This window comes from Neoarius graeffei, chromosome 16 (genome assembly GCF_027579695.1).
Source record: "Neoarius graeffei isolate fNeoGra1 chromosome 16, fNeoGra1.pri, whole genome shotgun sequence".
NCBI classification, from domain to species: Eukaryota; Metazoa; Chordata; class Actinopteri; order Siluriformes; family Ariidae; genus Neoarius; species Neoarius graeffei.
Genome location: NC_083584.1, coordinates 62,480,885 through 62,494,349, shown reverse-complemented (window position 1 = coordinate 62,494,349; position 13,465 = coordinate 62,480,885). Strand labels below are relative to the sequence as shown.

The following is a 13,465-nucleotide window of genomic DNA, read 5'->3' as shown; positions in this document are numbered from 1 at the left end:
CCGGACCTTCTTGCTGTGAGACGACAGCGCTAACCACCGTGCCACCCCGAAAATCAATGTTTGCCGGGAAATCCAAATGCCAAGTTTTTTCAGAGTCGGACCAATTCGCCTCAAATGGCTTGATTTCAACTGAATTTTTCTGGTATTGTGCAAGGTAAAAAAAATTGAACAAAATGTGACGGATATTTGACCAAAGTTTAATATAAAATAGGAGAATTACATTGCTCTTGCTCCTGAATTTACCCGTGATATGCACTTTAAAGCTTTTAGACGTAAATGTGGCGGCTGTGTTACTATAAAACCTAAAGAAATAGCCTGTGAGAACCCGACATGACACGACTGCAGGGTTACAGATGAAGGATTTGTTAGATTGTTTGTTTGTTTGGTTCTAACGTTGATTGTCCATTTAAGAGTTAAAACTTGGTATTCTCTGAAAAAAGAGGGAGGATCATCCAAAGGGTTCTGCTGACCAGATTAGATTAGAGATTCGTAAAAAAAAAAAAATCCAGTACTGTGCAAAAGTCTGAGGGACATGTAAAGAAATGCTGTCGACCAAAAATAGCTGAAAAATAATGTTTCAACGTTAAAAAAATACTATCAGTAGTAAGCCATAATAAATTAAAGTCAATATTTGGTGTGAAACGACCCTTTGCTTTAAAAAAAAAAAGTCTCAGGTACGAGTGCAGTTTTATGCGGAAATGAGCTGTAGGTTTTACTGAGCATCTTACAGAACCAGCCGCAGTTCTTCTGGACACTTTAACTGTCACACTCGCTTCTTCATTTTGCACCAAAACCCAGCAGCCTTCATAACGTTTTCTTTTTTAATATGAAAAGTGCTCTCTTATGTAACATGCTGATCAGATACAAACTTTTTTTCTGTAACATTTAATTTTGTGCTGGAAAAAAAAAAACGTTTGGACTCTAAAATGTTCCTGTACTGACTCGATAATGTAGAAGTGATAAAATAGAAGTCTATAACAAAGTTTGTATTAAAAAAAAAAAAATGCAATAGGGGGACTAAGAGTTTTGCACATTACTGTATATCTGAGGAATTTCTTAAAGATTTGAACAAGTGTTGCCAGGTAAAACAAACCTCGCCCGGCAGCACTTATTTTATACCTATATGTTGATAATGGTAATATTTCTCAATCATCAGCTGTCAGGTTATAGTCCTATGAAAATCCATGACCTTGAATTTGACATTTCAAAGTCATCCAAGGTCAAAGGTCACGCCGGCAACTGAAAGCCCATATGGGACTTCTTATATGTTGATAATAGTAAACATCTGGCTGTCACGAACCGTTTTAAAGTTATCGCCCTTTGAAAACCCATGACCTTCAGGTTGACCTTTCAGGGTCACTCAAGGTCAAAGATCATGGTGCCAAATGAAAGCCCATATGGCACTTCCTGTAAGTTGATAAGGGTAAATGTCTGTCTGTCTACCATCAACCGTTTTCAAGTTTTACGGCCCTCTGAAAATCCGTGACCTTGAGTTTGACTTTCAAGGTCACTCAAGGCCAAAGATCATGGTGCCAAATGAAAGGCCATATGGGAGTTCCTATATGCTCATAAGAGTAAACATCTGTCTATCGGCAACCGTTTTTGAGTTATAATGGAAAATGTTATTTTGATTGAAAGGTTGATCTTGACCCGATTTACCCCCAAAATTTAATCAGGTAATCTACGGAGCTTTGCCCACCTACCCTGAAAAGTTAAAGTCAATCGTTGCAATCGTCTAGACGTTAGATTGTTAACAGACAAACAAACAAACATTACAATACCTCACCCTGCTTACTCCATCATGGGTGAGGTAATTATTGACACCCTTCCCTAAAAGTGTGTACTTTTTTTATAATAGTCCTATCACAAACTTGAAGTTTTTGTTCAATGTGACATGTATAAAGGAGATTTAGTGATCAGGGTTTCCGTTAGATGGTATTTATCAATACCAGTATTACAGTGGTGCTTGAAAGTTTGTGAACCCTTTAGAGTTTTCTATATTTCTGCATAAATATGACCTAAAACATCAGATTTTCACACAAGTCCTAAAAGTAGATAAAGAGAACCCAGTTAAACAAATGAGACAAAAATATTACACTTGGTCATTTATTTATTGAGGAAAATGATCCAATATTACATATCTGTGAGTGGCAAAAGTATGTGAACCTCTAGGATTAGCAGTTAATTTGAAGGTGAAATTAGAGTCAGGCGTTTTCAATCAATGGGATGACAATCAGGTGTGAGTGGGCACCCTGTTTTATTTAAAGAACAGGGATCTATCAAAGTCTGATCTTCACAACACGTGTTTTTGGAAATATATCATACCACGAACAAAGGAGATTTCTGAGGACATCAGAAAAAGTGTTGTTGATGCCCATCAGGCTGGAAAAGGTTACAAAACCATCTCTAAAGAGTTTGGACTCCACCAATCCACAGTCAGACAGATTGTGTACAAATGTAGGAAATTCAAGACCATCGTTACCCTCCCCAGGAGTGGTTGACCAACAAAGATCACTCCAAGAGCAAGGCGTGTAATAGTCAGCGAGGTCAAAAAGGACCCCAGGGTAACTTCTAAGCAACTGAAGGCCTCTCTTACATTGGCTAATGTTCATGAGTCCAACATCAGGAGAACACTGAACAACAATGGTGTGCATGGCAGGGTTGCAAGGAGAAAGTCACTGCTCTCCAAAAAGAACATTGCTGCTCATCTGCAGTTTGCTAAAGATCACGTGGACAAGCCAGAAGGCTATTGGAAAAATGTTTTGTGGCTGGATGAGACAAAAATAGAACTTTTTGGTTTAAATGAGAAGCGTTATGTTTGGAGAAAGGAAAACACTGCATTCCAGCATAAGAACCTTATCCCATCTGTGAAACATGGTGGTGGTAGTATCATGGTTTGGGTCTGTTTTGCTGCATCTGGGCCAGGACGGCTTGCCATCATTGATGGAACAATTTTGAATTTTGAATCATCCCAGTGAATTCTAAAGGAAAATGTCAGGACATCTGTCCATGAACTGAATCTCAAGAGAAGGTGGGTCATGCAGCAAGACAACGACCCTAAGCACACAAATCGTTCTACCAAAGAATGGTTAAAGAAGAATAAAGTTAATGTTTTGGAATGGCCAAGTCAAAGTCCTGACCTTAATCCAATGGAAATGTTGTGGAAGGACCTGAAGCGAGCAGTTCATGTGAGGAAACCCACCAACATCCCAGAGTTGAAGCTGTTCTGTACGGAGGAACGGGCTAAAATTCCTCCAAGCCGGTGTGCAGGACTGATCAACAGTTACCAGAAACGTTTAGTTCCAGTTATTGCAGCACAAGGGGGTCACACCAGATACTGAAAGCAAAGGTTCACATACTTTTGCCACTCACAGATATGTAATATTGGATCATTTTCCTCAATAAATATATGAGCAAGTATAATATTTTTGTCTCATTTGTTTAACTGGGTTCTCTTTATCTACTTTTAGGACTTGTGTGAAAATCTGATGATGTTTTAGGTCATATTTATGCAGAAATCTAGAAAATTCTAAAGGGTTCACAAACTTTCAAGCACCACTGTATATCAATAAAATGCAAATTGAAAGTCAATAAAATGTTTGTGTAAATTTTGTTTAATGTCACCAGACAGTCGTAGACAACATTTCACTGCATGTCGTACTGGTGTGTAATTTAGTGTGTGTGAGACCAGTAAAATGCGATTAAATTTGATTTGAAGTGCATATATTTTTGAAAGTAAGTAAAGTTAGTTCCTTCCTGTACACCTCCTTTTATTCAGTACCGCTGCATGTCTGTAAGTGAATATCGCTGATATACTGAAGGAAGCAGTCGCTGTTTAAAGTGGAGCTGTTTAAGCAGACTGCCACAAGGGGTTGGTTTGAGCGATGGATTATTCAGTTACAGAATAAAAAAAAATTCCTCTCACACAGTCATACACTACGGAAGCCACGAGAGGCCCTTCATATAATCTTTTTTTATTCACCTTGTTATCCCGAGATAACGACATAATTAATTCAGGATCTTGAGAAAACAACACAACTAATTTGAGATCTCGAGAAAACAAAACAATTATTTCATGATCTCGAGAAAACAGCTGCAATCTCTCCCCGTGTCAACCCCTGATCAGAATATTGCCTTATTAGGTGATCGATTATTCCAGACATTCTAATGACCAAGGTGATTATACAGAATGAGAAATAGCCCCAAAGTCAGCATATCACAAGTCTCTTGGCGCACCTGAATGAACCATTTCTCAGCTGTTTACTCGAGATCATGAAATAATTGTTTTGTTTTCTCGAGATCTCGGAATAAAGGTTTTGTTTTCTCGAGATCTCGAATTAGTTGTGGTGTTTTCTCGAGATCCTGAATTAATTATGTCGTTATCTCGGAATAACGGTTTTGTTTTCTCGAGATCTCTAACTAGTTGTGTTGTTTTCTCGAGATCCTGAATTAATTATGTCGTTATCTCAGGATAACGGTTTTGTTTTCTCGAGATCTCGAATTAGTTGTGTTGTTTTCTCGAGATCCTGAATTAATTATGTCGTTATCTTGGGATAACAAGGTGAATAAAAAAAAAGGATTATATGAAGGGCCTCTCTCGGCTTCCGTAATCCACTGGTTTGAAGTCTGAAATTAAAATAGTCTCTTTCCCAGGCAGATACTATGACAACGTTTTAGGGCGAAAAGAAAAGGAGCTGAGGCAAGGCTAATAATCTGAGAAGCAACTTGGAATTTTTGAGATTAAAGTCGTACATTTACAAGGAAGAATTGATATTCTCAGAGATTATAAAGTCTTAAATTTACGAGAAGAAACCTCAAAGGAAAAACTCAAATTCTGAGATTACGAAGTCATAAATTGATCAGGTGGGGGGGCGGGAGACCTCAGAACTTCTGAGATTAAGAAGACACATATTTATGAGGAAAAAACTCCGATTCCAAGATTAAGAAGTCACATATTTATCCGGGGAGGGAACCTTAGAAATTCCGAGATTAAGCGGTCACATTTACAAAAAGCGTAAATTTTGCGTAAAGCAAGCAGCTGTAATCGGTCTTATTGAGACCGTAAGGAGCATGTGGAGATCATGGAGACACACGATCCTCGTTCCAAAGCAGAAAAGTTGTACATTTGAGAAATGTGTTCTCAAACTAGCTAAAACAAAGATTTAAAAAAAAAATGTTGTTAGCCATGTCATAAAGTAATAATTTTCCTTCGCAGGAAGTTTTCTTGTTAATTGTACTTGACGGTGTCGATCTTGTAGAGCCCAAAATGTCAGTGTTTTCTCATAGCAGTAATTAACACGCGACCGTAATTGAACTCTTTTGTCTGTTAAACTGCATCACGAACTCCGCAACAAATGATTCCGAGCTGAAACTTGGATTGTGACGTGCTGCTGTTTAGAGATGATCTTTTCAACAGCTTTCCTTCTGTTAAACAGTGATGTGCATTGTGTGTGTAATGCTGAGGAGTTAACCTGTTGCAGTGCATTGTGGGAAGCAGTGTTGTAGTCAAGTCACTAAACCTGGAGTCCAGTCTCAAGTCCCCAATGTTCATGTCTGAGTCATTAAAGAAAATTTTGAGTCGAGTCCGAGAACAAGACTCCAATCGCACCATGTGACGGTGGCTGTTTCAGCGCCATTAACATGAGTTTGTTCCTGAACATGCCGTATGAACAGGTGAATGTGCTTCTCTTTATCAGGGAGTGTGAAGTATTCTGTCAGAGATGGCTGGGAGACGGATGTAAGTGCAGAAGGTCTCATCTCATCTCATTATCTCTAGCCGCTTTATCCTGTTCTACAGGGTCGCAGGCGAGCTGGAGCCTATCCCAGCTGACTACGGGCGAAAGGCGGGGTACACCCTGGACAAGTCGCCAGGTCATCACAGGGCTGACACATAGACACAGACAACCATTCACACTCACATTCACACCTACGCTCAATTTAGAGTCACCAGTTAACCTAACCTGCATGTCTTTGGACTGTGGGGGAAACCGGAGCACCCGGAGGAAACCCACGCGGACACGGGGAGAACATGCAAACTCCACACAGAAAGGCCCTCGCCGGCCACGGGGCTCGAACCCGGACCTTCTTGCTGTGAGGCGACAGCGCTAACCACTACACCACCGTGCCGCCCAGAGTATGTAGTGTATGGTGTATTCAATAGGGTGTGGCTTCAGACACAGTGGGTGTGAACACAGTATAGCAATATTACACTACAGAGTAAAGTAATGATCACATGTTGTAGGTAAATAAAACCCTGAAAGCTGAACACATGACTGCTTGGGAAACTAAACAGGCAGGGGTTGAGGAATTCATGGTCCTGTTAATGCTACTGCTGATGATGATGATAATAATAATAATGCTATTACTAAAATTGGAGATTTTAAACAGGGCACTGTCATGTATCTGGTAAGAAAGAACAAAATGAAGTTTAAAACAACAATAAAGCATGGGTGTTTTTTTTTTTTTTTTAAATAAAAGAAAAAGGGCATCAGAGAATCAACAGCTACAGCCTGCAGACATGTTATAGTCATGTGACCTACCGATCATCAAGCACACTATAACACAAAGATCATGATAATAAAGAAATAAAGGTATTTCACGGAGTCCATGATGCCATGGACCTTAACAAGGTTTCCAGGGCCTTTGGAGGAAAAACAGCCCCAAAACATCACCGAACCTCCACCATATTTTACAGTTGGTATCGGGTTCGCCGAAATGCTCCGTTTGTGTTCCATCAGACCAGAGAACACGGTTCCAGTTAAAGTCGCATAGTGGAGTTTTGCAAACTTCAGGTGCTTACGTTTGTGGTTAACTGACAGAAAATACTTTTTTCTGGAACCTTCCAAATAATCTGTTGGCGTGGAGGTGGAGTCTGATGGTGGTTTTGGAGACTCGGAAACCCCAAGATTTTACTTTTACTTGTAATTCACCAACAGGGATCCTTGGTTTTTGTTTGTTTGTTTGCCTCCCTTACCCTCCTCCTCACTCTGCATGGGGACAAAATAAACTTGGCTCCTCTTCCAGGTGAGTCTGTACCAGTTCCAGTTGGTGTCTACTTTTTTATTATTGCCCTAACAGTAGAAATGGACATTTTTAGGCGAGTAGCTATTTTTTATACCCATTCCCTGACTCATGAAGGTCAACACACTTCTCCCTCATGTGGTTTGTGTGTTCTTTTATCTTTCCCAAGTTGATGTGGCCTCTGCGCCACCTCACATTTGTTCCCCAGTTAATTGGGAAGTCATGGATTACAGCTTGAAAGTTCCTACACAGTCCAATCAACTCAAATATGTACACGTGCTTCAGTTACATTGTGTTCATTGTTTTCCAGGGGTGCCAATAATAGTGGCACAACACACCGTGACCTATAATGACGAAGCAAAGTCTGGATTAAATCTCTAACACGCTAAAGTGTGCAAAAGTGAAGGGGTTTGAAGAAATCCACAACCCAGTGCACGTAAACCTGGTTCATATGTCTGATTGTTGCGAAGTCTTGCCAACATTTAACATTTGTGAGACAAATTCTTCAGGATTTGGTGTATTTTTGTGAGGTTCTTTTACTCATGTTTTGATCTACATGGATTTTCACACGGTCCTGGATTTTACTGTCATCGGTCTTTCATTCATGGTACAGTGTGACGTCTATGGCAAACTCTTAACCTCCTTTTTTTTTTTAAATAAACTCCAAACTCTGTGTTTTGTCACTTTCTTATTTCCTGCATTATATTAATCCTGGATTCTGTTCATGTCAGGTTCTGCATGTTGACGAAACTTCTTGTTTCTTGTCGTCTCAGGTGCCTGCTGTAAGCCCAGAGTCCGCCGTTGAGCGCACCAACATGCTTCCAGGTACGAGAACTTGGAGATGGACTGAAAACCTCATGTTAATCTCAGTCAGCGTGACCACACGGAGCCTGAGCACTTCATGAAAATATGTAGAAACACAACAAATCCAAAGAAGGCAAACAAATTGTGCGTCATTCTATAGCTGACCTCATGATGGTCCCCTCCCGAGAGGTGGCACTCAGCTGGAGTGTTAACAGTGATGGCATTTGTTGCAAATGTAGTCGTCGTTTTGTCGTCGGTAGAAAAGTGGTTACGCGTTTCAGAACCACACAAAAAGTTTAAAACTTAAATCTAGACGGCCTTTCGATTTCATAAAACCGGTGAAATTTAGTTCCCTCTGAAATGTGGTCATTGTGATGTGTTTATTTCTGTAATATCTAAAAATATCGGGCCATTCTGTGGCTGGGAAGTTATTTAATTTGAGGGGATTAAAGCAAATAATGTGCATGAAATCGCTCGCTTCACGCAGTCAAGCAGACAGAGGAAGTCCGTGTGTGCATGCATGTGCAGGTTTACTTTGAGCGTGCACTGACAGTTCCATCATTCTGTCGCTAAACGAACAGCTGATCACACCGAGGTGCTCGCTGAGCACTGATATTTGTTAGTTTGGTCCTGCGTTTCCTTTCCTTCGTATAGAACATAACGTCTTTTCTTCTCGCTTTCTTTCCGTTACTGTAGTCGGTCTTCCACGTTTCAGTTGCGCACTCACGTCCGCCATTTTTCTCTCCAGTTTCAAATTTGTATCCCACAATGCCTTGCGCGAACAGGGAAAGCCCACCACGTGATGTGATGCATGATGTAGTATCTTGTATTGTGTCATGGTGAAGCAGGAAAAAATAGCGGAGAATTTAGGGTCACATGGCTCTAAATTCATTAATTGTTCTATTAAAAAAAACTAATAAAATTGGAAGTTTGTGATTCGAATTCAGTAGCTTTCGGTCCACTGAACAAAAATAACCAGGTGTCGGAAAAATTATTTTCATGACCGACACTTGAAAAATCTGAAAGATTGTGATTAAAGTACAGCTTTAAGATTTGGATTTGAGGAGAATGAGCCGGAGATGTTTTTGTTTTGTTTTTTTCTTAATTGTCAAAATTTCATGAAATTATTGAAAATTTCTGTTGAAATTATTGGGAAATGTATGTTGGAAATATTGTAAGAGGATTGGGGGGGCTCAAACCAGTCATTTCCGTGGACTTTTTCCGGGGATTTTAAAATACATAATGTAATTTTGATTCTCTGAAAGTCTCAGTAATTCTCTTATGAGAATATGAAACAAATCCTTAAATCCAAATCTCAGGGTGGTTGGTTTTTTTTATTTATTTATTTTTTAAATATGCAGAAATTATTAGAAATTGCTGATTTATTTATTTATTTATTTATATATTTAATTTTTAATAACTTTTCATAGATTTTTTTTTTTTTTGAAAAGTAATTAACCAAACATTCTGAGCCCATTTTCCTCAAGTCTTAATCATAAAAAAAACCCACAGTTGTGATAAAATCTCTGTAAAAGTTCTTGGATGTTGTTGAAAAATATATGAGAACTTTTTTTTTTGCATTTTTGCGTCGTCTCCCCCCAAAAAGAGTTCCATAGACTCCCCCCCCCCCCCCCCACTGCTTTTTAATGAGAATGTTTATTATTAATAAACAAATAATAAACAAATATTGTTTATTAATGTTTATTTTAATTAGAATGTTTATTATTTTAATGAGGATGTTTAATGAGAAATCATTAAACATCCCCAAAATCTCAAATGTTTCCCTCAAAACTTCTCAAACAATCCTGAAGGTCCTCCAGAGTTAATACAGATGTGAGAACATTAAACCTCTAGCAGCTGGAATCTTTAATATGGTCCGGCCTCATTACTAAAGATACCGTGTACTTTTACTGTTACTGGTTGCTCTCAAGGTTAACTTTATATCTTAAAAAAAAAAGAGGTCAGGTATATGATTAAATCTTTCGGAGCAGTGAATTACCTTTAAAGCTTTAATAGATATTTAAAGTACTGCCTGCACCTTCTCAGCTAGAATATCCACAGTAAAGGGACACAAGGGGAACTCATTGGCTATGGGTTTGTTTTTTGTTTTTTTAATTATGGAAAAACTGAATACGTTAGACTCTAAAAACACTGACTTAAGATTTTAAAAAATATATTTCTGAACAATATTTTGCAAATACTTTAATATTAAACCAAATCAGCTGCTTCTAATCAGAGATTTAAAAATTCATAAAAAGTTATCATGGTGTACACGATATCTCAGAAAAGCGTGATGTGATGTAATTTATCCCGATATCGATGTTGTACCATCGTATTGCTCAGCCCTGTTAGCAACGAGGTAAAGTACATTTTGGTGCCATTACTTCTGAAAGTGTGAAACGCTGACTCTGAGACAGGATCGATACGTAAATGTTGATGTATTTCTCTGTTTCTTCTGCTTTTGTTTTAAACACAGCTGATCCTGTGGAGCCTCCGTCGGACGAACCCATCACCGGGCCGCAAAGCCACATCGGACCTTTACTTCTTAATCCTCCTCGTCCTCCTTTTATACCTCGCTTTCCCAACATCCTGCGTCCTCCATCTAATCCGCCGCCTCCTCACGTCCCGAGGCCTCCCATGTTCCGGGTCAGGTTGCCCACGCCGGGTCCGAACGACCCTGCTGAAGAGTTCCCACACCCAGGCGGCATGGACGCTGAGCGCTGGAGCAGCAGGCCTTTCAGGAATGACTGGCAGGATCATGGAGCGCCCAGGGGACCGGCCGAGTGGTTCGGCCCCAGGCCTCCGTTCAGGCACGGCGGGTGGAGCAGAGGGGGTCACTGGGGTCACGGACAGTTCGGAAACTGACAGTCCAAAAACAAAACATCAAACTAACAAAATAGATAAATCACATCGACCCGGGTTCACAAAAAAAGGAAAGAGAAAATTCTTCTGAATTGACCAAAAGTCTAGAAAAATTATTCAACACTAATAATTACAAAATTAAAAAAAAAAGTCAACAAAAAGTATCAAATGTTCCAGAATCTTCCCGAAGAAATTCATGGAATTATTGGAATTTATATAAAATATAATGTATATAAATATATCTATTCCTTAAAAAGAAATTCCCAAAATTCTACAAAATTGTCATTATTCTCTAAACCTCACAACTACAAAATTGCTTGAATGTATATTTAAAAAATTCCATGAATTAGGTTTTTAAAAAAAAATTTCCAATGGTCTCTAAAAATTCTCCAAATTTCTCTAAACAAATGAACTAAAAATAGGAACATTTTCCAAAATGTTACTGAAACAACCAAAAAAAAAATCCACAATTTTTTTTTAAAATAAGTTCCATGAATTTCAAAAATCCCAGAATCTTTCAAAAGTTTTTGCACACCATAACCAAATTAAAACAAAAATTTTCAAAGACCGTAATGCCGAATATGAAACCGGTGAAACACACGAATGGAACTCGAGTCGTTGTTGGGACTTCAGATTGAGAGATGAATCCGACTGACTGTCCTCAGAGTTCACTGGGCAACTTCTCATTTCATTCTAAACTCTGATATGTTTTAACTTGACGTTGACGCTGTAAACACTCAGCTGTGCGTCCGAAACTGTTTTTTGTCGTCGTCATTCTGTAGTGAAGAGTCACGACATCCCGTAATGCACCCTGAGACGGGTAGTGTCCAAGCCTTCTCTACAGAACGTGTCTTCATGAAAAGGGCGTGGTTTCAGAATCGGCGCCGGATGGTAACGCACGCAGCGTCTGATCATTGTTGAGAATATTTGTGTAAAACATGATCTCGTTGTTCTGTTCCTGTTTTTGGAGGATTTGTATATTTTGGAGTTCGGAGTGTAAAAACCTCTGACGCTCTCACTGTTCGTTTTAGTAAACTATTTTTCTATTGATCCATTTTTGGCTCTGGCTTTGTTCTTTGTGTAATCATCAAATAGCCTGTATGGCGAGGTTTTATTTAGCTTTGTGCTCTTAAAGGTGAATCATTTTTGGCATTTTGTTTTAACTTAAGTGAACTGACACATTAATTTAGAACGCAGCTACAAAAAGCATGCACCACAAAGGAGGTAGGCGCCAATATTTATACACAACTACATCGTGCACTTGTAGTAATAATGCTGTATTTGATAATTATTAATAAGTAAATAGTAATTAATAATTCATTAAAAGTTGGACATGTGTTTCACACAATGTTGTAGAAACGTGAGGCATCAGAGTCTTTTGGTTTCTTCGCTTCCAAATGTTGTCCAGCCGTCATTAGATTTGGATCACAGCATCGTAAAACCGACTGGTTTTGGATATTCATTTCCTTCCCCAAACAGGAAGTGAAGGTGTATCTCGGCAGCAGCTTGATGCATTCAGAACAAACTTTGTACGTACACTACCGTTCAAAAGTTTGGGGTCACCCAGACAATTTAGTGTTTTCCATGAAAAGTCACACTTTTATTTCCCACCATAAGTTGTAAAATGACTAGAAAATATAGTCGAGACATTTTTCTGGCCATTTTGAGCATTTAATCGACCCCACAAATGTGATGCTCCAGAAACTCAATCTGCTCAAAGGAAGGTCAGTTTTATAGCTTCTCTAAAGAGCTCAACTGTTTTCAGCTGTGCTAACATGATTGTACAAGGGTTTTCTAATCATCCATTAGCCTTCTGAGGCAATGAGCAAACACATTGTACCATTAGAACACGAGTGATGGTTGCTGGAAATGGGCCTCTATACACCTATGGAGATATTGCACCAAAAAACACACATTTGCAGCTAGAATAGTCATTTACCACATTAGCAATGTATAGAGTGGATTTCTGATTAGTTTAAAGTGATCTTCATTGAAAAGAACAGTGCTTTTCTTTCAAAAAAAGCACATTTCAAAGTGACCCCAAACTTTTGAACGGTAGTGTAAGTGAAGGATATAAATAAAATGGTATAATAACTCGCAAATTAGTCAAAAGTACTCATCGTATGGTGTTTGTTTGTTTCCTGATGATTCCCTGCTTCATGATTTATCAAAGTTGTGATGTGCAAAACATAATCTGACATTCTGAACTGGATCAAAAGTAATTTTTGGTTTGTTTCTAACAAACTCCATCAACACACAAATTTGAGCCACTGCAGAGTGTCAGTAACCTGACTTGTCCACTAGGAGGCGAGCGAGAGCGAACACACACATTACCTTTGGATATATTTCTGTACAATGTCTTTATATGTAGTTATATATTTAATAAACTTGTAATAACCACAGCTTCTACCCTGAGCGCCTTCTTTCTTATCCATTTCTGCATCCTGTTATTCAGGTACAAACACTTATTGTAATCCCTGCAAAAAGTATTGGCACCACTCGACTCACATCTTCATCGTGTATTTAGGAAAGACAAAAAAAAAAGTGTTCGTATCTTCAGTGTTTTAATAATTTTAACATTCAAGCATATAAACAGAGAAGATCATTTCCATATGTAAATACAGACAGGAGTTAAACACACACTCAGTCACTCTCTCACACACACACACACACACACAGTCTAATCTCTACAGAACACACAGTAAGGCAGAGTACATATGGGATATGTGTGTAACATTTGTTCAGTGTGTGTGTGAGACAGACAGACAGACAGAAAGAG

At 38.8% G+C, this 13,465-nt stretch overlaps 1 protein-coding gene across 1 annotated transcript in view; it reads left to right on the top strand.

The window, feature by feature from the left end:
- The window catches only part of scaf4b (SR-related CTD-associated factor 4b), a 118,603-nt gene extending 105,515 nt beyond the window's left edge, over positions 1 to 13,088 (top strand). The window contains exons 17-18 of the mRNA XM_060943355.1: positions 7,794 to 7,845; positions 10,301 to 13,088. Coding sequence (XP_060799338.1) covers positions 7,794 to 7,845; positions 10,301 to 10,689 — 441 coding nt within the window. The 3' untranslated portion in view covers positions 10,690 to 13,088. The remainder of the gene's footprint in view (positions 1 to 7,793; positions 7,846 to 10,300) is intronic.
- The last annotated feature ends 377 nt before the right edge of the window (positions 13,089 to 13,465 follow it).